Source organism: Rhinolophus ferrumequinum, chromosome 25, assembly GCF_004115265.2.
Source record: "Rhinolophus ferrumequinum isolate MPI-CBG mRhiFer1 chromosome 25, mRhiFer1_v1.p, whole genome shotgun sequence".
Lineage (NCBI taxonomy): Eukaryota > Metazoa > Chordata > Mammalia > Chiroptera > Rhinolophidae > Rhinolophus > Rhinolophus ferrumequinum.
Window position 1 is genome coordinate 964,911 of NC_046308.1, and position 27,095 is coordinate 992,005.

At 49.4% G+C, this 27,095-nt stretch overlaps 1 protein-coding gene across 2 annotated transcripts in view; it reads right to left on the bottom strand.

Annotated features, from left to right (window-relative positions):
• The window catches only part of ADGRD1 (adhesion G protein-coupled receptor D1), a 102,030-nt gene extending 77,555 nt beyond the window's left edge, over nucleotides 1-24,475 (bottom strand). Inside the window, exons 1-5 of one of the 2 annotated variants that reach the window (XM_033098034.1) lie at nucleotides 23,491-24,475; nucleotides 23,365-23,401; nucleotides 14,454-14,537; nucleotides 12,278-12,373; nucleotides 10,566-10,688 (exon numbers count right to left, since the gene is read on the bottom strand). In XM_033098034.1, coding sequence (XP_032953925.1) covers nucleotides 10,566-10,688; nucleotides 12,278-12,373; nucleotides 14,454-14,537; nucleotides 23,365-23,401; nucleotides 23,491-23,556 — 406 coding nt within the window. In that variant the 5' untranslated portion in view covers nucleotides 23,557-24,475. The remainder of the gene's footprint in view (nucleotides 1-10,565; nucleotides 10,689-12,277; nucleotides 12,374-14,453; nucleotides 14,538-23,364; nucleotides 23,402-23,490) is intronic. The other variant, XM_033098036.1, reaches the window with a different exon arrangement.
• Nucleotides 24,476-27,095: the final 2,620 nt, after the last annotated feature.

Consider the following 27,095-nt stretch of genomic DNA (forward strand, 5'->3'; position numbering starts at 1 on the left):
TCGGCTGGACCTTAAGTGGCCTGTCATCCCCTTTTGGAGCTCTGATTGGGTCTATTCTGCTTCTCTGACTCCGGTGACATTTACCCTTTCTTTGCACGTGAGTGAAGTGTGTGTGTGTGTGTGTGTGCACGCATGTGTGCGTGCTTAGCTAGCAACTTGCCTGCGCTCACTGTGTGAAAACTGGAAATAAATGCAGCTGCCTCCCCCCAGCCCCGGCCCCCTGCCCTTGGGCACAGCACTTTGGTGACGCTGGGGAGTGGACAGTGCCCAGAGCTGGTCAACACAGGCCCAGGACGGGGTGGACAGAGTGAGGTGAGGGCCATTTGCCCAGGGCCTGATTTACACAAATGGTACCACATTTCGACTCTGGACATTATCTTCGAATGAAATTATGGACAAACTCTCAGAGCGTCACTGAACTAAAGGAAGCCATTTGTCATCAATTATAAACTTGGGCCTCGTTACTGATCATTTTGTCATGCTTTATGAATCAACATATTTGTTACAAGTTGTTCAACGTCTTGTGACAATATAATTGTGACACTTATATTGCATTATATTTTCGTGGGTTCAAAGCCCTGTTACAATTAATATAAGCCTATACAACATACATAATTTTATAACCCTGGTTTGGAATTTCTCCATTCTTTTCCATTATAAGAGGAACCTCAAAACAAAAAGGAAGGGGCCTGTACTTTGCTTGAGCTTGGAGAGGCTCAGAGCAGAACTCCAGGTCACAAGGCGAATGTTCTCGGGGCCACTGAGGAAAGCGGGAGGTTCTCAGAAGTACCCAGTAACGTGGGTCACCAGAGCAGGACGGGACTTTGGAAGGGCACTCAGAGGGCAGCCGTGCTGTCTCCGGGCCGTGCCTTCTCCCGCGCTGGCTCCCTGCACAGCTGGCTGGTGGGGACTGCACGGCGGGGTCCCCCGACCACGTTTGAGGGCGTCTCCTGTGCTGAGCTGAGTCCCGAATACACTCTGAGCCTCCTGCCGGGCCTCTCCCCAGAAAAAAAACCAATTTCACAGGGAAATGAACACAGCACATTGTGAAATTTCGGTTATGAAATGAATTCCCAGTAGGATTCATGGAAGTCAATTTTTTCCAAACACTTTGCTGCGTTTAAAAATTCCTTTCATTCAATCTTGTCTTGGCCAAATGTCTTTCTGTCCAGGAAGAAAAATAAAAATAAAACATTGAACTTAGTGTTAGGAGAGAGGAGAATGAAGGCAAACAATGTGCCGGAGCCAAGCTTTTCATTTTTTGGTAATTCCACCTGCAACATAATCACGTCCATCTGGGGAGTAGCTTATACTGAAACGTGAATTTACGTCTTCAGAGTCTGACCAGATTCACAAGGAGCCTCCCGTATTAGCATTTGCCGGGGGTTTGTTTCAGGTACTGGGATCATTAATACAAAAAGGAAAAACCTGAAGGCAGGCCTAACCAGGGCAACGGGTCAACAAATCGACTCAATACGTTTTCTTCTTGTGATCCTAATCCTAGGCCTTTCTCAACAGGACAAAAAATTAAAAGAAAAAAACAAAAAGAAAAAATATCCAGATGTCACAAGAAAAGACGGATAGATTTGAGTGCATAAATATGACAAAGTTCTGCAAGGCAAAAAATTTCCCAGAGCAAAGTCAGAAGACAGATGACCACCCAGGGGGAGGAAGCGGGGTATTTGTCCTACATTTAACAGACAAGAAATGAACTTCCCGACGATCTAAAAAACACTTTATTTTTAAAAAGTGTGATCAGTGGCATTTAATGGGACCTTGCCGTAAACAAGTTTGACTGTTCTAAGAATGAATCCTCCAATAGCCCCACGAAGTAGGTGTTGGTATGGTCCTTATTGTACAGGGGAGAAAATGGAAGCACAGAGAGGGAAAGTGACTTGTCCAAGGCTACACAGCTGGTGAGAGTCAGATGTGAGCCAGGCAGCCTGGCTCTGGAGCTTGCATTTGTGCTCACAGTGCTCACATTTGTGTAACCTTTCCTAGTTGACGGGGTTTCGGGGGAGGTGGGAGGGAGAGGGCTCACTCGCTGAACCAGACAAAAGAGATTCCCAGGAATTCCAGGGGGAAAATGTACCCTATAGACCTGGGCCAGCAAGGAAGTCTGGCTGCAGGTCTGTCCTCGCTGTGTCTCTGGTGGGAGGGACAGGGGTGGCTGGCAAGGCTGGGGAGGGAATCTTTCCGGGGACAGGAGCAGCTCTCCCCAGACCCACAGACTCAGCACCGTGTTTGTGATCAAAAGTGGACCCAAGCGGCAGTGGGCTCGGGGGGCAGGCTCTGCAGGGGTTGTCCTGGCCGGGCAGCCGCCCTCCCTCACCTGGGTGCAGCCTTGCTATGTATGTCCCTTGGGACGGCTATCCGTCCCACTCCCGTTTCCTCTTGTGTGGGTGGGACCGACCACACCCCTGGGGCTAACTCGGGCAGGCCCAGGGATGATAGCCTGGTGCTTCTGGCAGACACTGTTTCCCACCTGCAAAGCCTGAGGACAGAGCCAGAGAGATACAGGTTTCTGATGGCATTTTGGGCACCTGCACCCAGCTTGTGGCCGCAGTATTTTTCAAAGGCAAACACACTGTCTCCCATCCTATCTGCTCTCGTGCCACAACTGTGCCACTCTCCAGCCATTCTCAGAGCCAGTGCCTCCACCTGCCTCTGCCTGACTGGACCAAGTGGTGCCAGCAGAAGCGACACAGGCCAAGTTCTGTGCAACAGCCTGTGCTCTCTGTCTCTCAGACCTCCAACCACACGGAAGAAGTGCCGGCTCCGGGGCTGGAAAGAGAAACCGCGCAGATGAGCTCGGCGGTGCCGGGGAGGGAGTGAGGAGACCCGTGTCGGGCACCAAGTCAGCCCAGCCTGGCCGCCTGACTGCAGCTGTGTGACAGCCCTGCTGCCCCACCGAACCGCGGAAAACACCAAACTGTGACGTACTGAGTTTGGGGGTGCTTGCGGCACAGCAATACGTAACCGGAAAACCACCTGCATAAAGCCGTTCAGTTCCCTGAGCCAATCTCCCCCCGTGGCTTCTGTCTGGTCAGGTTGAGTCGCTGGTACCTGCCCAGATCATGTCTGGCCGCCCCCAGAGGGCACGTGCCCTTCCTGACCCCGCTGCCCCCCACAGGCCACCACGGGGCGGGGCACGTGGCTCGCTCCTTCCTTCCTGACGCCTACTTTGCCGGGTGGGCTCAGGGGAGGACACTGGAGAGGAAACTGCAGGAGGAGGAGGGAGATCAGGGAGACCTCCCCCCTCTCCTGTGCACAAATGTCCATGGTTCCGCCGGGGCAGCTCCGGTCTGTGTGAGACGTACGTCTACCTACAACGTGGTGACATCAGAGGACAGGAGCTGATCCACACCTTGTGGACTCTGACAGCTGCCTGAAAGCAAGTTTCCACGAGAATTCCTTAGCCCCAGAAGAGCAGGCTCAGGACTGTTCAGGGCCTCAAGAACCAGTGCCATCAGTTTCACTTCTGGGCTGAGGTCTGGCCTCGCATCCCGTCTGTCAGCTCAGGCCGCTGTGACCAAGTACACAGACTGGGGCTCACACAGCAGACACTGGCTCTCACAGGTCTGGCAGCTGGACGCCTGTGCCAGGGTGCCGGCCTGGGCGGGTTCCTGGGGAGGCCTCTTGCTGGCTCTGTCCTCACGCAGCCTTCCTTGTGGCCCCGATCTCGTCCACTCCTGATACAGCGTGAATCCCCCCCTGTGGGCCCACCTCGGGTTCCTGAACTTCCTCACCTCTGCAAGATGGGTTGCGGGGACACGGGGACATTTTGCATTATTTTTACAACTGCATGTCATTGACAATTATCTCAGAATAAAGTCCTAGAAGAACAGAAGAGACTGCTCGGTCGCAAAGGGCTTTACTCTGACGGGGTTGCTTCCACCTGCAGCTTCTCAGAGCCTCGCAGGCAGGGAAGTGGATTGAGAGGCTTTCAGCATCACGGCCTTGGCTTCTTGGGCCATAAAATGAATACAGACATCAAGAGAATCTCCAAACCTAGCATCCTAAGCAGGTTTCCCACGCAGTGTGGTCACGGTGCAGGAGAGGAGAAGCAGGCACGCCAGGTTCTCCACTGTGCAACAGCCGCCTGGCAAGCATGTCCACGAGAGCACAGGCTGGGAGCGGGGGGACGTGGGGCCCTGGCCCCTGACTAACCTGAGAAAAGCGATGGCTGCCTTGCGTACGTCCCAACTCTGATTTTGTCGGACACAAAAAGGCAGTTTCTACCCCCACATTTTAGCCCAGCACTGCTTGGTATGACAGGCTCCACCCACATATTTGTGAGAGTTGGTCATTCCACACCCCAGTACCTTGGGCACTTTGTCCAAGAGAGTTTCAGCGTACCGACGTGTCTTCATATGACACAAGTCACAGTATCAGCTCGTTCCCTTCCCGCTGTCTGTCAGCTCTTCTGACCGTGACAAGGACAGAGTCCGAGCGTACGTGAGTAACGCTCGCCTACCCCCATTTTAACAAGGAAATCCCACATCTCAATGCAGAACCCTTAGTGGACAGTGATACCCGAGCAGAATTCAATAACACAGGTATCTTTTCCTTTCGGGATGTCTACTGGCTTTCAATTTATGGCAATGATATAGTTTCCTTTTCAATTAAATCTAACTGGATAAAATCTAAAGAAAAATACGAAGTATTATAAGAGTTCAGGTGGTATGGGTCTATGGCAAAAAACTGTAAACGTGGTTTAAAAGTGAGTCAAACTCAAGACTCTTGTGCTAAGAAACATCCGACGATGATCGGAGGTTTAGATAATGCATCCTTAACCTCCACTCACTAAATAACCCACCCTCGGACTTCCTCATTGTTTGGCACCACACCGTCCTGGCTCGCTACCTCAGCGGTCGGTTGGGTAAGTTGAGTTCAGGGTCTGACATGTCCCTTTTCTGTCCACATTGGGACTGTGAGGCTATGTCTGGCTGTACAAGTGCCTTTGGGACAATTTTCAAGTCATCTATGATCAGCCATTCTCAATACCGAGGAGACCCAGCTGCCGAAAAACACAAGGAGGGTGGTTCCTAAGACTTGCTATTCATCCTACAAAACACAGAACAATCGAGGAGCACACAGTCAGGCTACATGGGCTTGACTGTGACTACGAGAGACCTGACTGTTGCAAGGGAAAGATCAGAGTATCGAGTCCACGGTCCGGAGTGAATTCTTCCCTAACGAGACCTGATTTTGACTTGACACAGGGAAGCCATGGGGACGTGAACTTCTATACTACACTGGTAGGTTGTTTTTCCAGCTCCATGACGAGAAGACAAGGAAGAGCCAGGTAAGGAGGGAGAAATGATGCAGCAAAGGGCAACATTTGGAGAGAAAAAGAGCTGGAGTTCACAGTGACAGAGGATCAGGGGAGCAGACAGGCAGCGGGAGACACGATGACTTCCGTGCCCAGCCACCCTGAGTTTGAGACAGCTGGAGGAGAACACGCGTAGAAGAGATGCAGAGAGGCAGCGGACACAGATTGGCAGTGTTTTGGACTCTCGTGTGGTCGAGGGGCCATGAACTCAGAAGCCCATCCAGTTGTGTAAGACGCTTGCGCTGTTTCACGGAGGCAGCATGGGCTGCATTCTTTCCACATGCGCCTCCCTTTGTAGGTCACACACTCATTCCCACCCCCTCCCCAAAGGCTCTCTCTGGCCCCTCCATGAAACCCCTGGTGCTGTGGGACTCTCCTTCAGTGTCCCTGTTTCTGTCCTCGGGCCTCCTTTCAGACAGCAACAGCACGAGCCAGTGTGGCGAGTGGCCCTGCCCTCAGTCTCGGCCGGGAAGCCATCGTGAGTGCTGGTGGCTGAGGAAACCAGATGCTACGGACCCATCCAGAGGGGACAGCCACCGCCTCCAACCAGTGGCTGCCAGGTGGGCAGGAATACAGCTGGTTTTCTGATTTTTAAAGAGAAGTCCGAAGGACAGGTTTTTAAGTGAACTGTTCTCTTTTGTGGGAGTTGGGCATCAATCTTTGAAAAGGATATTTAGAGCACTGCAAGAGGACCTGTTTCTGAGAGGATATTGAGACCCAGTCATCCTGCGGAAAACGATCTAGAGAGCTAACTGAAAACTAAAACCGGGGAGGACCAACATAACGCCACAAGCAAAACACACCTGTGGGACCGAGTCCGCCTTGGCTGGTTTTGAGACATGGTCCATGAGGGTGACTGGGGGTCTGAACTAAAATACAGGTGCCCAGGCCTCATCCACAGACTTTGATTCACTGGGTCCTGGGTTAGAGCCTAAGACCTTCCATTTTTAACGCTCTCCATCACTGACTGCTGCTGTGCTCTGTAAACAATGCTTTGGGACACGCTGCTCTAAATCACTGCATAGCTCTGGGCATGTCTGAGCTCACTTGGCCTCAGTTTCCCCATCTGTCAAGGCAGGGTACTGAATGACTACTTCTGCCTGAGGCCATCTGCTCCACCAGGCTTTCCAACGTCCACGTACCCCACAGGTCATCTGAGGAAGGCAGCCATTGGATCCAGGCCCTGCCTGCATCCACCAGAGTTTCTATCCGGAGTTTCTATCCGAGTTTCTATCCAGAAACTCTATCCTGCAAATATTTTAGCATTTTGTTGACAGGTGTTTAAATTTAGTAACCTGATGCTAAGGGAAGAGTCGCTCGTATCAAAGCTGAGAAGAAGGGAGCACGAGCGTTGAGATTCTCCAGCTGCTGCTACAGAGCCTTGGCAGCCTTCTGGGTGTTTATAAGTAGAGGAAGTCCTAATGCACACGAGGAAAAGACGACGGCGTTTACAGGGGAGGGATGGGAGTGCTGAGGGCAAAACAGGAAGATGCTGTTTCCGGAGAAGCCAGCGGTTTGGAGCTGAATCAGCAGCAGTGGGAGGAAGTGACTCAGGATGGAGTTGAGTCCAGTATCAGAAACGACCTTCTAAAGTCAGGGGTGCAAAGATGGAGGGGGGAGGGGCCAAGCCTGGGCAATTTTCAAACGACAGCTCGTCAAACAGCATTCCAAGAGATTTAAGCCTTGGAAAGACAGAGGAGACGGATCTGTTCAAGAAATGTGAGCGAAGCAGCGACGATGTTGATTTTCATCCCTGAAAATACAGCGATGGCCAAGACAAACGCAGTCCTGCCCTCCGAGGCGGAGGTCAAGGGGACAGGCCGTCCGCGGCCGTCAGACTAGGCAGCTGGAGAGATGGAAAGTGCAGGGGGTGAGAGCACCAACAGAGAAACCCACCTGCTCTGGAACTCCACCTGCCAAAGGAACACTGAGCTGAGCCCTCAGGGTCTGCAGGTAGGCGAAACGAGGTTCTAGAACATTCCAGGAAGGGTCCTACCTACTCTGTGTGCTCACTGGTCCTAGGGGTTGCAGGATAGACCCCTCGGGATTTGAGAAATATGGACTCTGTTCCCTCAGGCTAACCCTCAAGAATGGCCACGCATCAAATGGCCTTTTTCTCTCCCTACGTTTGCACCAGGGCACGTGAAAAGCTCCCAGAAGGCTCCATCTGCCAAACAGCAAGACCCACGATGGCACACAGAGACAAAGGGAGGTGGAAAAGCAGGTGGGGATGAGCCCTAGAAAAAGCCAGCGCTGGTGGAAGAACTCGGCATGGACGGTCTGACGGCGAGCTCAGCTTCCATTTTCTGTCTGAGAACTCCAATGGAGCAGCTACGTCGCTTCCTCAAAAGGATGTTTTACTCCCATTTGAAAAGCTCAGACTTCAAGTCTGTCTCCTAAAACATTCTTTCTTAAAAAAAAAAAAAAAAATCAGCCAAAAATATGGCTGGAGACCACAAGATAATTTAGAAATAAGAAATATGGAAACAGTTGACCCTTTGGACTAGGAGTGGGGAGTGTTTCTCTCGTTATTTAAATGTTCATTTCTGTTATAAAAATAATGCACAGTAAGTTTGTGCCCACCATCGCCACCAAAAAAATAAAAAAAGGGGAGGGAAAACAGAGCCGTGTACCTGAAAAGGTAATCTGGTGTCTGACTACCACCAATACCATTATGAGGCGTCAGGTCATACTGTTTTTGAAGCTTACTACTTACTGCAGTCTCAGCCTAAATGATGCCCACGAGAGCACATTTCTGATGAGCTATTTGTGTTGAAATGAACACAAAACCACTCATTTGTAAGTTGCCCTTCACACTGTCTGAGATCATCGCATAGTCACCTCTCGTGCAATCTAGAGACCTTCACCTGGAAACGCCAGGCGACCTTCCCTGCTCAGTCTGGCTCTTCTTGAATCCAGAAATACAAGCTCATTTGGGCCCCCAGGGAACCCTGGAACAGAGGGTACAGTGAACAGAACTGGGTGGGACCTGCATGTGGGGGTCCTTGTGACATTAGAATGCCCAGAGGCCGAGATCTAGACCAAGGAGACAGACTGAGAAATGTCCAAACTCCCTCTACAAGTGCATCAAGCCTCAGGCCAGCCTGGGCTCAGGGAGCCAAGGCTGATTTAAGGTTTCCTGGCTTTGTTTTATATCTGGCCATACTTTAAAGAACGTGCCCAAATGAAAAATGTCTTCCAAGGCTCCAGTTAACACAGCACAGAAGTCATTAACTGAGTGGGACGTGGAGGCAGAGTTCACAACCCTTTCCGGGGCCCGAGCTCATGTCCTCTCTTCTTTTTTAGGATGAAATGAGTAAACACACGTTCTAGGATTAGAAGACTGATAGGTATAAACGACCGTGGGTCATCATTAGCGTGAGGCCAAACGTGTTAGCCCCTGTTGGGGGTAAACTGGGGTGTCATTCGGACGAATGTCCTCGTGAACCTGGGCCAACATGCCAGGCCGATGTCAGCTTGTAGTCTTCACAACAGCGCATGAGTCAGGCACGACAAGCGACCCATTTGACAGATGAGGAGCCTGGGCTCAGAGGTTAAGAGGTGGCCGAAGGTCACCGCGGAAAGAATTGGAACTGGAATTGGGACCCGGGAGCCCGGCCTCGGAGCCCAAGCTCTTCACATGCTGAGTTCAACGTGCACAAGGATGAAAAGGGTGCAGCCTGAAGGGGCTGTGACCCTGGCCCAGAGCAGGTCCGTTAGAAAGGGGCCGTCACTGTTCAGTGCCCCCCGAGTCGGGGGGTGGGGGAGGGTCTCAGGAGAAACCATATTTTTACGTGAACTTTTCCTACTGTTCAATGTTGGCAGCTAATTAATAAATCTTAACTCCAGGCCCATGAAGCCAAACATAACCCCAGGCCAGAATCAGCTCTGAGGCCTGAGAACTGTGGCCTCGCATTTCAGGTAAAACTTGCCAGTAGCTCTGATCCCCATTCGCCATGCTCTCCCCTCCAGTCCCCCCTCGAGGGCTGCTATTCCTGGACGGTCCCTACACTGGAATTCTTGGGACCTGCACCAATTGCCTTCCAGGAAACAAATTCTATCAGCAGCAGGGTCTGTCCAGACACCTTCCCTCCCAGGAGAGAAGCTGTTCCGGGAGACCTGACACAAACTAGCAGACACTTTGCAGCCCCCCGGTGGGGACAGACACAGCTGTCCTTCCAGAGTCGCTGCAGCCGAGCCTGGGGATGTTTGCAGCTTAGAGGAAAGAAACAGCCTCGTGTGTGTACAGAGCTGTCTGAGGTCACGAGCAGCTCACACGACAGCTCTGTAAACCCAGCCGTGGTTTTGGACCTCAGAACCATTTCTCAAACTCTGGGTTCTGCAAAGTCCAAAATGCATCCTCCTGCATGCTTTTGCTTTATTAAGCTGTTGTTTATTTTTGTTGGAATGCCATCCCTTTGTCCTGGGCTTGTGTACAAGAATTCATCAGAACGCTGTTTCGATAAGGCCATTGGATGCCCAAAGAGCCTGAGAGCTTTCAGACAGGACTGCATTAAACTCTTTTTTTCCCCTAGAAATAAAAATTTTCCTTTTGCTGAGGATAATGGAACTTGAAAGCTGGAAGCTGATTTGGATGGCAAGGGACAATTGCCCAGAAAGCTTTGAAATGTGGCCCAGACGTCCATTGTCTGAAGCTCAGATAGCAAAGAGCAAGTTATTGTGCACAGGAAAATCACAGAGAATTGATTCCTCATTTCTCTTTTGCATACATGTGTTTTGCCTGTGGCATTATTTTAAGCCCAGGCCTGCAACCACGAGCTCTCTCCACTGCCCCCAATCTCCGTGGATGCAACACAAATGTGTGTCTTGCAAGACATACCCTGGCCAGACCCACCGTCACCATCCTGGGGCCAGAGAGACTGAGCCATGCGACCGGTTCACTTCCCACAAACGCCGTGGGCCTCTCCAAATCCCCGTGTGACATCACTGTGCCTGCTTTTTATGGAAGGTTTTTTTTTCCCCTTTACGAGATTAAATACTTTGATCTCACATTTCTGTAAGATGATGTTTTAGTCTCCAGGATGGGTCGGTCTCTTGTGAGAATCCTGGGTGCCTGCATCCCACCGTCCCTCCCCTCCAACCCATACGTGATGATTTTCCCGAATTAGGCAACTGACCAGAAGGCCACAGTCACATCTGCCACTGCCCAGGGGAGCACACGGTACCTGACAACGAGACCCAGAAAAACTGCCGAATGGCTGCTACTCACCCTCGGGACCGCACTGGGCCGGGTTACTGATGCAGGAGGTCTTGTACCTTCCGTGGTACAGGAGCGTGACGCCTTTCTCCTCCTTGAGGTAAATGCCTTTGTTGACCTTTCCTTCGACAATGTCTAAGTGAGAAGAACGCCCATGTCGTGTGTTAATGACCTTATGTGATCGGACGTCTAAAGACATGCAAGACGCACAACATACGCAGAAAGATACCGCACTGTTTACAGCTAGACTTAAACAGCTCTAACATTGATGCTCGCCTCGCTTCATGTTTAGTTATTAACAATTGAGTATTAAATAAATTTATGTCCCTTAATATCTATGCTCTATACTAATATTAGTGTGGAACCTGTACCTCACTAAAATGATGTTACAATTACTGTATTCGTCAACAGTTGTGCCACCAGGAGCGACATAATTATAATCTTTACGTAACACAGAAAGTCCTAGACTTGAATTCCATCAGCAGGCTTACTGAGTCTTTCCTCCCTCCCACCTCACGCTAAACTTCCCAAGCGAAACTCTTAGATACAAGTTTGAACCTAAAACTACACCTGCGCTCTCTCTCTGTCTCTCTTTGAGTTCTCATTGAAGCCCCTAGCCAGGCACACGGAAACCCGTGATGTTAAGGGAATCCATTTTCAGACTCTCAGAGGAAAACCGTGAGTCACAGTTTGAATCGTCCCAGAAGTGCCACCTGCAGGACCCAGGGGCCGTGAGTCCTAGCAGGGCACACTGCCCTGTCGTCACTTTGTTTTGTCCCTTTGCCATAGTGAACATATCTGACGCTGTGAGTGAGTTGTAAATGGTTTGCAGAATCGATAAGCGAGGGCTGTAAAAACAAGGCTGGTTGGGCATTTATGGTTACCAGGGTCAAAGTCGCTGTGATACCCCCTCTGCCATGGGGGCACCTGCCTGACCGGACAGCTAGCAGCCGCGTCACTGAATTCGGCTTTGTAAACCCCTAAAACAGACCGTTTGACTGGCAAAATTAATTTTGGAAGCCAGACGCCTCCAGGCTGAAAGAGCAATTGGTTGTGTTTGTTGAAAACAGATCAAAGGGAGACACTGAAGTGATCTGGGCCAACTTTCGACGCTGGTCAGACGGAGGCCACCACAGCTCTTCTCCCTTTTGCTTCGAGTAGTGCAGGAAAAACATGAAGCATATTGGCTCTGGAGGTTATTAAATAAGATAATAATTCAACCATGACTCTTGTGGGTGTGTGTTTTATGAAACAGCTTCTAATGATTAAAAAAAAATTCTAGCTCCAGAAGAAATGCTGATGTTAATGTTTGTAAGAGATCAAATTTTTTATGAGGTATTTTAAAATCAACTTTAACTTTCCATTAAGAGGGCATGTTTTTCCTCCCCCAAAGAATATAATCCATTTAAAAATTCCAAACAATTTCTATTATTAGAAAACCTCTCACCATATGTCTGGTTTGTTCTGAAAACAAGCAGCTGGTTGGGAAGAGCCCGGTCGCTTGAAAGCTTATCAAAACCTTCTAATGCATCGACCTGTGACACTCCTCTCAACCTAAGTGGAAGTGGTAATTCTCAGTACTCTGGGTCTCTGCTCTTTCCGTGTGTTTGCGTGTTTGCTAGCCCAGACATAGTGAATTCATACAGAACCAAATCGATGGGCCTTCACGCTCAGCGTAGGCCCACACTGGACAGGAGGCAGGACAGACGTGGACGCGTGCTCACCTACGGTCGCAGAGAGATTTGAGTAGGCAGAGTCATTGGTGGACACAAAGGTAGCATTATGGGAGGGGAGCACAGTGAGGTTGTGGGTTCGTGATGCTGGGAGAAACAACAAAAAAAGCACAACAAATGAGTGACACACAAAAAAATGCAGCCAACATATCTCTCAACGGAACGCAAATGTGTTGGGAAGGGTTCCTCTCATCTCCCAGTTTCTCCTCTGGCCACACCTTCCTCCCACCTCCTACCCACTCAGCCAACACTACGCTGACTCCAGTGGCCCCGCTGGGTCCCACGCTAGAGCATGATGGCCGCTGAATTTGGCCACAGCCTTTGGTTCCCATTTGCTGGCTCCAATCCCCACCCGGACATTTAGTTGAGAGATATGAAATTGAACTTGGCTGAACGACAGCCCTTAACAAATGGATTAAAGGTGGTGATGTCACAGGAACTGATGGAACAGAAACACAGCATGAAAACAGCTACATGATATGATGACAACTGGACAAAACGACAGAGACTCCGGCAACAAATAACAAAGCACGTCCACGAAATGCTTTCCAAAGCCATTCAACTGCCCCCAGCAGCAAAATGGGCTCACAGATTCTGTTCTTTTTCCTTCAGAAGTCTGTAATCAAATTGAAATATACCAGGCCAGCACTCTACCTTAAAGAATGGATGCGATAGAAAACGGCTGTAAAATCTCCATAATGAGAGTGTTTTGGGGCAAACGTCAATATAGTTAGACTTTTACGGAAAATGAATACATTTAGTGAACACAATTTAACCATGGTATAGTTGTGTCTGAGTAATTACATCACCTTATACGAAGAATTTTTCATAGGTAAAGGTTTCCCAGACACCAATAGTTACTGATTTAATCACAACAACGACTGGAGAGCAGGGGTGGGGAGAGAAATACAAGGATCGTTATTTGAGCTCTTGTGCGAAATAACTCCGACAATTTTAGTTTCTGTGTCCTAAACAATGAACTGTTTTGACAATACATTTCCACTTGGTGGAACGATCTCCTTTCAAAGGCTTTAAAATAAAGGCCCTGAGAAAAGGAAGCTAGATTATAACAAGGGAAAGCAGTGTCTGTTAACCTGAGCTAGTCGTGTAATAAACTCCCGGGGGACAAAGTACAGGTCTGCTCTGGGAGAAGATACTGAGCCGCGGGATGGTTTTCCCGCCGTGGCTGCCACTGCTGCCTCCACCCTAAGGAAGCCAGGAGCACGGACCATTTTAGAACTTTAGGTGGCAATTTATGGCAGCACATGAAGTCACAGGTATAAGGAAAACGCCAACATGCTGGTTTGGAAAGCATAGTCATCAGCAACATGCAGGACTTAAAAAAAAAAAAAAATCCACTCCAGTGTAGACACAATTGGAGCACACATGGCAGGATGCTTGCAAGTAAAGCCTTGCTGTACACATCCACCATTTGACATAACTAAGAACAATAAAGGGAACAAAAATAAAAATGTAAAAGCATCGCAAATCACTCAAAACAGACACTTTTAAAAAAGTTCTTATTGGAATGGAAAAAAGTGCTCGGGGACATGTAGGGTTTCCCCTTCCGGCAAATGTCTGGGTCGGACTAGGTACAGGCTTTACTGTCCATGGGACTGGGGACCACTGGAGCATCGCAGGTGTTGATCTTTCCAGTGGGGGCCGCCATGATGTGGGGAGAAGCAGGGCAGGAAGTGGGGGTGGCTTTGCTGAGTGAGACCCTGACCCACGAACATGCGAGATGGCCTTCATTGGCACAGCCTCCGGCATTGGGCTCAGATGGGCCCGTGTTTGGGTAGGAGGTTATGCCAGTTTCTCTCCAGAAAACATACATTGGGACCCATACGTAAGTTGATCTAACACCTGCAGCTTAAAGCTTAAGAGAGCAGCTTCTGTTTTAAGGTTTTTGGGAAAACATACCTTTTAACAATGTTTTGAATCATAAGTTCTGTCCTTCAATCATCCAAACATCTAAAAGTCTGAAAACCTTTATATAGAAGTCCCAGTAAGACACCTTGGAATGGCAATGATTAGAGGAAGCCGCACAAATGTTTGTCTGTCCCCATGGTCTTGGCTTCACAGCACGTGTGGGGCAGGGGCTCCCCCAAGGCCCTGATCCCCAAGCACCCACCCCTGTGGCCTCGGTGCTCTCACCACCCGCATCTACCTCCAGTTGTGTCCTGCAGCTCATGGATCCCGTCCACATGCTCCAGGGGCCAGTAATGGGAGGCAGAGGCCAAGACCTCAAAGCCTGCGGAGAAAAGAAGCAAGTTAGGGGGGAAGAAGCCAGCGTGACGGCCGTTCTCCACCTGCAGCGTCTGCGGGCAGAAGCGTCCTGGGGACGGTGGGACACACCGCAAGGGCGTTTGAACAACGTCTCCTGGTGGGTTGTGTTTTTTGTAAGTCCTAATAAATTAAAAACCAATGACTATTTCCTTAACTGGATAAAACATGATAAATAGCGATAGATAGATACCTTTGAACCAAAGAAAATAAAACCATCATGCTTAATGCTGTAACACCAGAAGCACGCCCAGGCGCGTCAGGAAAAAGACAAGAACATCACGTTATTATTATACCCAGCAATCCCTCTCCTGGGTATGTACCCAGAAAGTCTGAAAACATTTATCAGTAAGATATATGTACCCTGATGTTCATTGCAGCTTTATTCACAGCTTCCAAGACATGGAAACAACCAAAATGTCCTTTGATAGATGATTGGATAAAGAAGATGTGGTATATATACACAATGGAATACTACTCTGCCATAAGAAAAGATGAACTAGTGCCATTTGCGACAACATGGAAGGATCTTGAGATTATAATACTAAGCGAAATATGTCGGACAGAAAAAGTCAAGAACCATATGACTTCACTCATATGTGGGATATAAAACTGAAAGCAACAAAGGAACAGACAAACAAATAAATAAATAAAAACTCATAGACACAGACAACAGTTTAGTGGTTGCCAGAGAGTAAGGCGGAGGGGGTGGTAGAAGAGGGTAAAGGGGGTCAAATACATGGTGATGGAAGAACTGACTCTGGGTGGTGAGCACACAATGTGAGACATAGATAATGTGGTATAGAAATGTACGCTTGAAACCTATGCAATTTTACTAAACACTGTCACCCCAATAAATTTAATTAATATATATATATATATATATGTATATATATAAAATATTGTTTTAAGGAAATACCTGACATAATCAGACGAGAGAAGGAAATAAGGTTGAAAACAAAAGAGGTGCCAACCAACACCAGTCGTGTGCCAGAGGTTGTGCAAGGCTGCACAAACCCTTGCTCATCCCACCCTACCTGTAATCTGTAAGGTCACTGTATTCTTGACCCATTTGTAAGGACAGGGAACGAAACGCTTCCTCGGCAATCACCAGCCAGCTGGCTTTCGATGCGATGCTCACACACGAGCCCTCTCACTTCGGTCCTCACCTTTTCATTACCTCTGTGTTTTCTTCCCACTAAAAATTACTCGTTTCACAATTTCCTTCGTGATCCTTGGGCTTTGAGCAGACATAATTTTGTGCAGACGCAGCCCTTTCGCGTGCGCTCTCGCTTAGTGCCATGTGTGGTATTTCATTATTTACTTCTATCTCGCCATCCTGACGAGTGTGGAGAATGGTCCCTTGACGGGCGGCACCACCAAGTACTCCGCCATTCTCCCAGCTCTAGTCTCCTCTTGGGTTAGTTCCCTGCGCTCAGTTCCCAGAAGTGGAAAGAAAGAATGGTCCAGATGGCTAAATAATAATCAACTGCCCTAAATGTCTGCCAGATCATAGAAAACTAAAAATTAATCATCTATGTGTTATTCATTGTAATACACATTTTTAAAGAGAGGATAATATGATCGTTATTTTCAAATGATGTGTGCCTCATAATGAAAATGAAAAACCATTACAAATAAGAAAAGAATTTGGTGAGTGAAAAACTGTTAGAAACAATGAAGGAATTTAGTAAGGCGGCTCATACAGACTTCATAGGCAAATGTCATCTGTTTCCCTGTATTCAAATAGAAACGCTAAAACACAATAAAAGATCTCGTTTATAAATTCACCCAATGAAGAGAAGACATTTAAGAACAAAAGAATCAGAGCTGTACAAAATCCTCCTGAAGAAAACAATAAAATAATTTTGAGGGACGTAAAAGAACCCTTGAGTAAATGAAGTACTTGATCTATTCTTGGAAAAGAAAACTCAAAACCATAAAATATCAATTACTCTTTATATATAAATATTAGGAAATTTGTTGTAAAAATGCAGAGAGTTTTTTATAAGGGAGAAAGCTGAATGTGAAGCGTATATAGAAAAATAAATAAGCAAGAATAATCAGGAAAATCTGGAGAGGGGGCAGCAGTGGCTGAGGGGAGATTAAACTCGCAGATAGTAGGACATACTATAAAGCCACAAAATAGAGATTTGGTAATACACACATACACAGAGGTCAGTGGGAAAATATCCACAAACACCCCCATGCACATATGAAAATACAGCTTACATTAAGGTGGTTACTTCAAATCAGAGGAGAAATATTACTCAACAAAAGGTATTAGAGCCAGTTAGCCATCTAAAAACTGTAAGACCCCTACTTCACTCTTTATACCATAACAACTTCGAATGATCAAATTTAAATGTAATAAAACAGAAAAGCTTCTGAGGAAAAGAGGTTGTAAATCTGATTACATAAATTTTTTAAATGTCTGTGCAGAAAAATAAACCAAGCAAAACTGAACTGGGGAATGATGTATATGTAACACATAGGATGGAGACGTACTGATGTCTTTTTAGAGGTGTTACATTTATTATATTAATAAAACTCCTATTATTAAGAAAATTTAAACCAACAGAACATTGGAGCAAAGGGCATAAAGAAAAAGAAATACAAATTATTTTTAACTGTATGATAAGATGTTCAAACTTGTTCATTGTTTTCAAAAGAGTGTTCAAACGACAATGAGAGAGCCTATGACCGTCCAAACAAAAAGTTGGATATACAAGTTGGCGTGTTCTATCCTGTTTTTGGTGGGAGTTCAAATGAGAAGGGCCTTTCCGGAGAGCTAATTGATAAATATTTATGCAAATTATATTTATGCAAATTATGCACATTCCCTTTGATCTCGTAATTCCACTCCTAGGAATCCATTCTGGGGATATACTCACACATAGTATGACCAGAGACCTATGTACAGGATATTTGTTGCAGGTTTTATATACATAGTATCCAAAGCCTGAGACAGCCTAAACGCTTGTCACCAGGGGTTTGGCTCAGTGAGTACTGAGCGTCAGCATAGTGGACTGGCGTGACGCTTGGATGAATGACGAGGCTGATACACAGGCATTAGTATGGAATGTTCTCTGAGTTTTATTGCTAAGCTAAGAAAAAAAAAACAAGGTGAGAAAAATATGTGTGTACTCTGAGCTATTTGTGTAAACCACAGTGGCTCAGGGAGCTGGAAAGGTAGGAAGAAGAGAAGGGGAGGAGAGGTGTTTGCATGGGTCCTGTGGCGACAGGCACCAGTGTTTTGGGGCTGAGGAGACTGAGGAAGTCGGTGTGAGAGGTAAGAGGACTCAGAGACTTCGTGACCTTCGTGTTCTCCTTGAATGCAGACTATATTTATTTTAGAAGTGTTTTAAGACTTGCTTTACAGTTAGAATAACCCCTGGGTAATGTCCATACTAAATTTTCGGGTGAAAATGGAAGCACCCCATCTAATATTGGAATTTTTGTCCACAGGGCGCCAAACGCCAGCACACATCCAGGTCGCTGGTCCCATTTTTTTCAAAGTGTTATGTGCCTGAGACCAAAACATAAGCCGAGAACAGAATTGGTTCCATTCATATGGGCTAAATAGTAGCCGTACTCTCCAGTGAGGGGTAGAGAGTGATACCTGACTGCAGCCGACGTCCGCTGGGCGTGGCCGTCAGCAATGCCATAGAGAGAGCCTGAAACGTCAGAGTCAGAATTACTCGTTTTAGTTTCTACCAGGCTTTTCCTTTCCTAAAATCCAGGCTGCCCCTGTGGAAGCGGGAAGCCATCGTTGATTTGTTATTCAATGCATCTGGGAGAAGAAATCGGAAAGGGAGAGGACATCTGTTGTACAAAGAACAGATGTTGTGTCTTCAGAATCCTCATCTTCACAAAACAAGCCCTGTGTTCCTGTCATCTCCATTTGCAAATGGCCAGAGTCCATTCTGGGCAGGATGACTGAGAGAGTAAAGGGAGGGTGTCTTATCCAAGTGGAAAGACTCATCCCCAAGCTCCCCGGTGTCCATCAGTGTCCGTGGTGGGGAAGAGTGTCTGCTGGTCCAAGTTATTGCAGTTCAGACAGGGGTAAAACTCCCACTAAGTGCCCCAGAGGTCTTGTAACTAGCCACACTGAGTGAGTCCAACAGACTGGTAGGGGCTGCATTCTGAAATGTGCATGGGGCCTGCGGCCGGGATGCTGCCCGGTACAGTTACCAGCCTGGAAGGCACAGGCACAGATTAGTCAGGACAGAGCCCGGTGTCACCTGAGATGTACGGGTGGCGCAAGCTGTGCCACATGGAGACAGGCATCCTGTCTGATGAAGGCAGCTGCTGCCCCGGCCCAGTTGCGGGGCCCCGTAGGAAGCTGCCCAGCACTGCCAGGTCTCCCACTTTTAAAGAGAAGTCAGAAATCCTGAGTTTTTCATTTGAAATCTCCCCCAATTTTAATGTTAGGAATTAAGTTTGCTTGATGAAAACACTGTGTGGTGTTAACAAGACATGCCAAAGAACTGAGTTCAACACACAGATTCCGTCTCACAAGCTAAGCCGTCAACAACCCAGACACCGGAGTGTCATTAGAACAAGGACATCTCCTTCCGTTGTGAATGAGACACTGCGGGTCTTTCCCCTCCAAAAAAGGTGACATGAGATCTCCTAATTATATAAGGGCCTTGCTTTTCACCAGATAAACTCTCATAAAGATTAAATGTCTACTCAGACCAGACCATAAGTGACAACGTGGCTTATTTGGGGACTTCAAAACATCCCCCAGCCCTAAAAAATAAGATGGGGGTGCGAGGAGGGAGAGGGAGAGTGGGCCTACGGCGCCAGAATTATGATCCGTCCTTCAGGCGTAATTTCTCGTCCATATTTCATATTGTATTGGTTCAGTTTAGACAGAGACAGACAGACAGGAGTATTAATACTCAAAAAGAAAGGTAATAAAGCCTTGAATTTTTCCTTTCCAGCTTTTCTCCCAGATCTCCCTAGTACTTATTCCTTGTGCCGGCGAAGGGAAACCCTGACCCCTTGAATTTTGGCAGGAAACACATCTTCAGTGTCCCTGGACTTGACGTGGCTGAAGCCTCCCCACCCAGAGGATAGTGGTCGCTCCAGCACGGCCGTGGTTCTTCCCCCTCTGCCTTCCATATATATATACATATGATTCTAATGCCCCCTCTCCCCAAATCTCTATTTGCCGAATTTCCGTTTGTTCATTAGGGCATAAAATTCCAGCACAAACACTTGTTTTTGCACTAGGAAGAATGAATTTTCCACCCTGACCTGGTGGTTCTGACGGTCCTTTATAAACTGTGCAACACGATGTCGGTGACGGATGTTAATTAGACTTATTGTGGTGATCATTTCGCAATATTTACAAATATTGAATCATGATGTTGAACACCCGAAACCACTATAATGTCCTGTCAATTCTATCTCAATTAAAAATATAAAAATAAAGGGAGCAAACTATTGATTCGAACAGAAAAACCACCACCAAGTAAACATAGGGAACTGTAATTACGATAATCTGCTTTGACCTCCTTGACCTTTGAATAGGGCCGTGACGTGAGCTGAACTGAGGTGAGGTGAGGTGAAGCAAGCTGAGGGGAGGAGAGAGGAGGGGTTGGGACGGGAAGGGAGCTGCCCGACCTCCTAGAAGCGGACTGGAGCCAGCTGCTCTGCACACTCCGGGACCGGGAAACTTCTGGATAGTGACATGGCTTTATTTTTGAAGTTCCCTTTTCCTCATTACAAAAGTGATCTGCAAAGGGTATGTTTATAAACTTTTAAGAAATGACCTGCAATTTCTTGGCCAGCGCCATTTATGGATTTAGTCTCATCAACCATCACGGTTTCCTAGCGTTGTATGGGGGAATGGAGCAAGAAATCAGGCAGACTGGGCCAGAGGAGAGGTTTCAGAGGTGGTGTGGGGGGTCCCAGTTCTCCGTCTCTGAGCCTCACTTCCATCAGTGATCAAATGGGAGGCAGGCTAGTAACTGCTGGCACTCCTTTGAACCGCAGTGAGCTCTAATGTCTCTCAAGGGACCATCCACGGTCACAGATTAATACAGATAACGAAAAGGCTCCAAACTATTTGAAGTTGTTTTTCAGTGATTTATCAAACTAAACATCTGTCTACATGGCGAATGTCTAGGTGCCTGGGCTGGTGTTGATGGGGGCTGAGGTCACTGGCAGCACCCCGACGGCCAGCCAGTGTTCTGTTGACAGTGCAGTCACGTCAGCAGGTGACAGACGTGAGTGAGCATCGACCCTGCACAAGGCATGGTGCCCGGGGCAGAAGGGGACAGACTTACGAGGCCTGTCAGAACCGTGAAAAGGAAAGTGTGGTGTGGCTGCGGTGGGAGACAGGCCGGCGGTCAGGAGACTCGGCTCCCAGCCTGTGGGGGGTGCCCTGCTAAGGCCCCCGACACCCCAAGCTCACCTCCCTCGCTGTTTTCCACCATCTCTTTCTGTTCGTCTCCCCCACGTCCTCCGAGCTGTGTCTTCCTAAGCGTGAGCACCCTACCTTGCCAGCTGTGGCCTTGGGCAAACCACTCTCTGAGAGGGAGGGGCGCTCACCGGGTACCCCGGTAGGAGAGGAACCAGCTCCATGTGCGAGGAGTGCATGGAGTTTTGTACAAGCACCCCAAAGACTGGCCTGTTGGTGTTTTGGGTCCCCACCTAGTGTTGCTTGGAATCAATTGCTCGGTCATCCAGGCTGTTTCCAGACTTCTTCCTACGAGGACCAGCTTGCTGTGTGTTTGCTCTGCCCACGAGTGGATGTTTCCTCCCCTGGGGCTCCTCGTGGGACCCTGCGGCCTGAGCAGTCACAGACGGAGGGAGGAAAAGGGGAGAGCAGAGGCCAAGATACAGGAAGAGGAGACAAGAGTGAAAGGCTGGAGGGAGGAGGGTAAGGAAAGGAAGCACGAGGGTTTCGTCCCTCAGGGGAAATCCCGCTAAGGATTCTGGACGGCTCAGCACCGTACACTCCTCATTATTCTATAAAAGACAAGGAAGTGGAGGGTTCAAAGAACGGCGGGGAGTGCGAGAGAACAAGAGGAAGAGAGACAGAATGCTAGAAAGTGGAAACTTAGATGAAAAGGAATCAGGCCCACGTGGCACACTGTTCAAAAGGTGACACAGAGCTTGAGAAGCAACTAGCCCTTTGCCTGAGTTTCCGTGAGGCTCCAGAGCTCACTGCTTCCTTTTGGGAAAACCACAATTATTGTCACTTCTCTAAGGTGGCTGGTTGGTCCAGAAATGGTTCCTTCTGCCCTAAATTAGGACGTGAGAGGAGTCAAGTTTCTATATGGAACAAAGAGTGGATTCAAACCGCTCCTTGAAGCTGATGGTCAAGCACACACATGGACACATGTGCACCCATGTGGATGCGTGTGGACATGTGTGGACATGTGTGGACACAGGTGAACACATGTAGATGAGACATGGACATGTGTGGACTGTGTGGGTGCGGAGTGGACACATATAGACACATGTGGACATGTGTGGACATGTGTAGACAAGGCGTGAACACATGTGGATGTGCATGGATGTGACACGGACACATGTGGATGCATGTGGACATGTGTGGACACCTGTGAGTGAGACATGGGCACATGTGGACACGTGTGGACGAGGCATGGACACGTGTGGACGCATGTGGATGTGACATGGCCCAGGCCCAATCTGGGACCCCCTCCCAGCTCCACTCCTAACACAGCAGCGGCCGGGTCTTTGGGGGCTGCCCCGTCAACCCTGACATTCCTAGTGGGGCACTGTCCCCTCCTCTGTCATTTTCCCCTCCATGAGGGGATTGGAGAAGGGGAGGGTCTCATGGCACAGACGTCCTCTGTCTAATGCGATGCTGGATGTAACTTGTTCCCGAGCCACAGAAATCCCCTCTTCTTTCTGTCAGCATTGTGGCTGAGAGAAGGAGAACACATAGAAACTCACTGCTTTCATACCTTTTTCAACAAATTTAACTAGAACATGTGGGTGAGAGACAACTGGCAACATCTCTGCCTCTGACACGGGTAAGTTGAGGCAGCTCGACGGTCAGAATGCCCTAGCTCTGTGCCACGTCACAACACAAAGGCAACAGAAGTGCTCCCCCAGGTTTAACGTCACCTCACAAGGTCCCGGTGCGTCCGAGGACCTGCTTTGTACCTGGGCCAGCCGTCCGGTGGGTCGTTAAAGACTGGTGCCCAGAGGGGGCAGGGCTGCTCACAGGGCAGGCGCTTTCCATGACAGCTGTGCCTCCTCTGTTCCCCGCACCACCCCACCCCAGGAAAGTCTAATGCTTCTAGACCGAGGATTCACACAGCAAACGAAAGGGGGCCCGGCCGGGGGTGAGGGGTTCCTCCCAACACTGTGTGATCTCAGAGTGGCTGCAGGAATGAATGGCCCAGGCACAGGTCGGTGACAGAGGGGAGAGACAGCGCCCTGAGGCTGAAAGACTGAGCCTACGTCAGCTCCAGTGGCTGCACTGAACACGCACGATGGAGACAGACAGACAGAAAACGTTCAGCCTGAGAATGTCCCATTTCCTTAGCCACAAGGTTTCAAATGACCAACAGCGAGAGGCCCTGGGTGCACAGACACCTGCCTCTTGAGCCACAGCTGGGGACACTGAGGTCAAACATGGAGGGTGAGCAGAGCGACCCGGGGGGGCAAAGTACAGCAGGCAGCTGGCGGGGCCACAGGAGGCCGAAGCAGGGCCACCCGACAGCCTGGGAGATAAGCCACCCGGGGCAGATGCCCTTGCGGCCGGGAGACCAGGCAGCTCACTGTACAAGGAGGAAGGTCCTTACCTGGATGTGCTTGTGACCCGGAGTGGGCTCGATGCACCTGCACACAAAACACCACAGGGTGAGACACACGGGCAGCTCCCCACAGAGCCTCCTCCCGTCACCCTGACGGCCGCCTGGGGACATTACCTGAAAATTGCAATAAAATAGCAGCATCCAGGAGTGCCAGCGGCATCCAGGCAGCCCCTGCCTCATGGTGTCAGAGGTGGAACGTGAGCCACGTGAAAGTCCTGAGGGTCGGTGACAAACTTTAACTTTCACTTCCTTGGGAAAGGGACATTTCCCCAGGTTCCGGAGAAAAAAACAAATCTGTTGCTCCCGTGTGTGTGAAAGCGGGCGTCTCAGAGAGTTACTGCGTGCTCCTTCCTTGTCTCCAGGCTTGAGAGTCTTCAGTGATCAGTGCACACATCGCGACGAGCAGACGGGCCGTGGCACTCAGGAGGCGTCAGCACGCCACACTGGGTCCGGGGTAAGCGATGCCAGACGACCAGCGGCACGCCGAGGGGCGGGGGGCTCGGTCTGCGGTCGCTGCGTCCCCCTTATTCAAGAGCCTTTATTGTCTCCATCCAGGGTTGCACTTGGACGTCTCCTTCTCCTCGAAGTCAGCAGAGCAAGAGGACTTCCAAAGGAACTTTGTCCCGGTGCCCCAGCCCGCTCCTGGGCTGGTGGCCGGCCAAGTCCTTCTGGTCTGACTCAAGCTTACACCTCTCGTGCTGCAGCTCTCTGGGTGGAGAGACAGAGTGATGTCAGGCTCTCGCCTCAAACTTTGTTCTCTTCTGTCCTCTATTTATATCCTGTATCCCGGGGCTGCGGCGTCCTTCCTGGGTCCTAACTCCAGTCTGTTCAGAACAACGGGGAGCAGTTCCAGGACCCTCAGCCCCGGGTGCCTTCTGGTGGCACCGAGCAAGTCAGCATAAACAGGAACAAGTACAACAAACCGTGAGGTGTATGGAGCACCGAGTCCTACTTGCCAGAGAAAGAAAGAAGATGATCTATGGATGGAGAGAAGATAAACCCCACCCGTGTGCCTCCACACCAGTGCCGGCCCACGTTTTTCTCTTTAACTCTTTCAGAGGTGAATGAAAGCTGTGCAACTATTTACAAGGCACCCCGTGTAACTGCACCAGACTCCAGACCCCCCACAACAGCCGGGAATGTGGTAACAGCTGGACCCTCAGCCAGCCTGCGCCTTGCTTTAGTCAAGACCAGAAGTTTCTCCAATCCGGTCCAAATATATGTACACCCCGCCCCCCTCACACACACAATTATAGTCACGGCTGTAATTTGCTGTGTGATTTAAATAACACGTCTCTCTCAGTACCACCTCCAATACTGACTAGCTGTGAGCTCTCAGGCGAGTTACTGTATCTCTCTGTTTGAAAATGTGTCTGTAAAATGGACTTCTTCCTCCTGAGAAGGCTACAGTGGCAAACGAGCCGATACATACAAGGCTCTCAGAGCAGACCTTGGGAACTACGGAGCACCCTGGACACGCTAGCTGTTCTTTGCAAAGCAAAAATATCCCTCAATAAATGTTAGCCCTGATGGTGATTATACAGTAGAAAGTAACACCCATTAAATGTTAGCCGATATGCTGCCTTGGGCCTGACTTTAAATGGGAATAGAGCCCTGACCCAAGGATCCTGCCTAAAGAGGAAAAGAAAATGTCTTCCTGTGTCTGTGAGGGAGGAAAAGCGTGGTGTCCGACGTGGGGCCCAGGCTGTCACTGAGCCGAGACCAGCAGCTGTCTCCAGACCATCCCTGTGAACTTTCATCTGGGGCTCTTGAGAAGCCGGGAACCCCAAATGCACGGCGCTGTTTGTACCGACCTTTATCCTGTTGCCAGGAGAAACTAATTTACAGCCTCTGCCTTTGCATTCCCTGAGTTTTCGGTCTGTCCCTTCGCCTCGTCGGGAAGAAAGCGAGCGCTGTGCACGGAGGGGCGGCAGGGGCTGGGTTTCCCCATCCAGGTCTCAACTTGAGCATGAAATGGCCTGTGAAATACATGGCTCTCTCCCATTTCCAAGACTGAACAAAGCCCATGTGTTCCTCTCTCAATCACGAGAATTATCATCGGGCACTGGGAGACGCCCCAATCCAATGGCAGTCAGAAAACCACACACAAGCCCGGCAGAGCCCGGCCTCCAGCTGTCACCACCGTGGGCTCACCTCCCAGACGCGAGCAAGCGACATCACAGCCCTCACCGTCCTCACTCCTGGGTCACACGCCCCGTCCCGTGAACCCATCTCCACTTACAGCAGCACTTCCCAATGTGGGGGGTTCTGAGACCGGCACTAGCTCGTGGGTCCCTTCTCGAGTGCTGCCTCCTTCGGGTCGTCTGGGATCTCGTCCTGCAGCCTCCCACCCCCGAAGCCCGCCTTGCTCTTTCCGCTGTGTCACTTTTCACGACCAGAAATCCTGTATATTGGAAATGCTTATTTCATTTATTGTCACTGTCTCCGCATGGAAAGGGAAGCTCCATATGAGCAGGGAAAACTTTTCTGTCTTGTTCCCTCTGTATCCTCAGCCCCTAAAACTGCGCCACGGACTTAATACTCAATATTCAATAAGTGCTGTTTTTTTTTTAATATGTGCATGTGTGCTTAATGTAAGGGGTGGAAAAAATTGTGATGCTTTGGTGACAGTATGGTGCGTTGGTACTGAGGTAGACGTTAGTTAAATATTTTAAATGGGACCTTAATATCACTTCGCTGTGGAATCTAACAAAAAAGAGAGTCAAACTCACAGAAACAGACAGTAGATGGTGGCTGCCAGGGGCTGGGGTGGGGGGGTCAGAGGGGACAAACTTCCAGGTGTGACACAAACAGGCCTGAGGGTCCAGTGTGTAGCCCGGATACCACACGGCGTGATTGAAATTTGCCAGGTGAGGCAACAGATGTGTTAATTAACTCTGCTGTGGGGAGCCCGTCACAAGGCACACGTATATCAAATTACCGTCCACACTTTAAATAAATACAATTTTACTTGTTAATTACACCTCAATAAAACTGAACATGAGAGTGAGAAGAGGGGACAAGAAGTACCGATTAGGCTTCACTCAACGCATTTTTACAGGGAGGAGTGAAGTGTGAAGCTGACAGTGGGCACCAGCCTGGTTACTCACTCAGAGCAGGTACGTTTCCCCTGTGCCCAGCAGGGCAGCCTGGGACCTCATGCAGGACGCTGTAGGGTCCCCCAATGCTGAGGAGGTTGGACAAGCCAGGGACAATGCGTTCTCAAAGCCTAGCTCCCACCACCCAGCTGTACCCCCAGCCACGCCTCCTTCAATCCACCACCATGTTGTCGGGAGCTGCCGGCAGGTTTCAAGGTAGACGACCAGGAGGAGCCACGCGAGAAGGGACACACCCAGAGCACAGGTTCTGTGTGGATTACGGGGTTGAGCATCTGAGGGATGAACCACTGAGGCGGTGACATGGGGGCTGGCACGTGAGCCCCCAGAAACCGGTGTGTGTGAGGGGGGTGGGGGGGTAACAACCTGGCGTGACTGGCCGGTGAGGGTGAGGGCGAGGGCCCGGGGGGTGAACGCCCATCTCCTCACTCGGTGGTACAGGTAGTAGCAACATCACAGCACGTCCTTGAATGGAGTCCCCACCCACAGCTGCTCCCCCCGTGAACACCCCGGAATCACACCCAGAAGCCTAAGTCTTTGCCTGGGGGTCTGCTTCCTGAGAACCCCTGTGACTGTCAGGTGTTGGGCCTGTGGGTCTCGGTC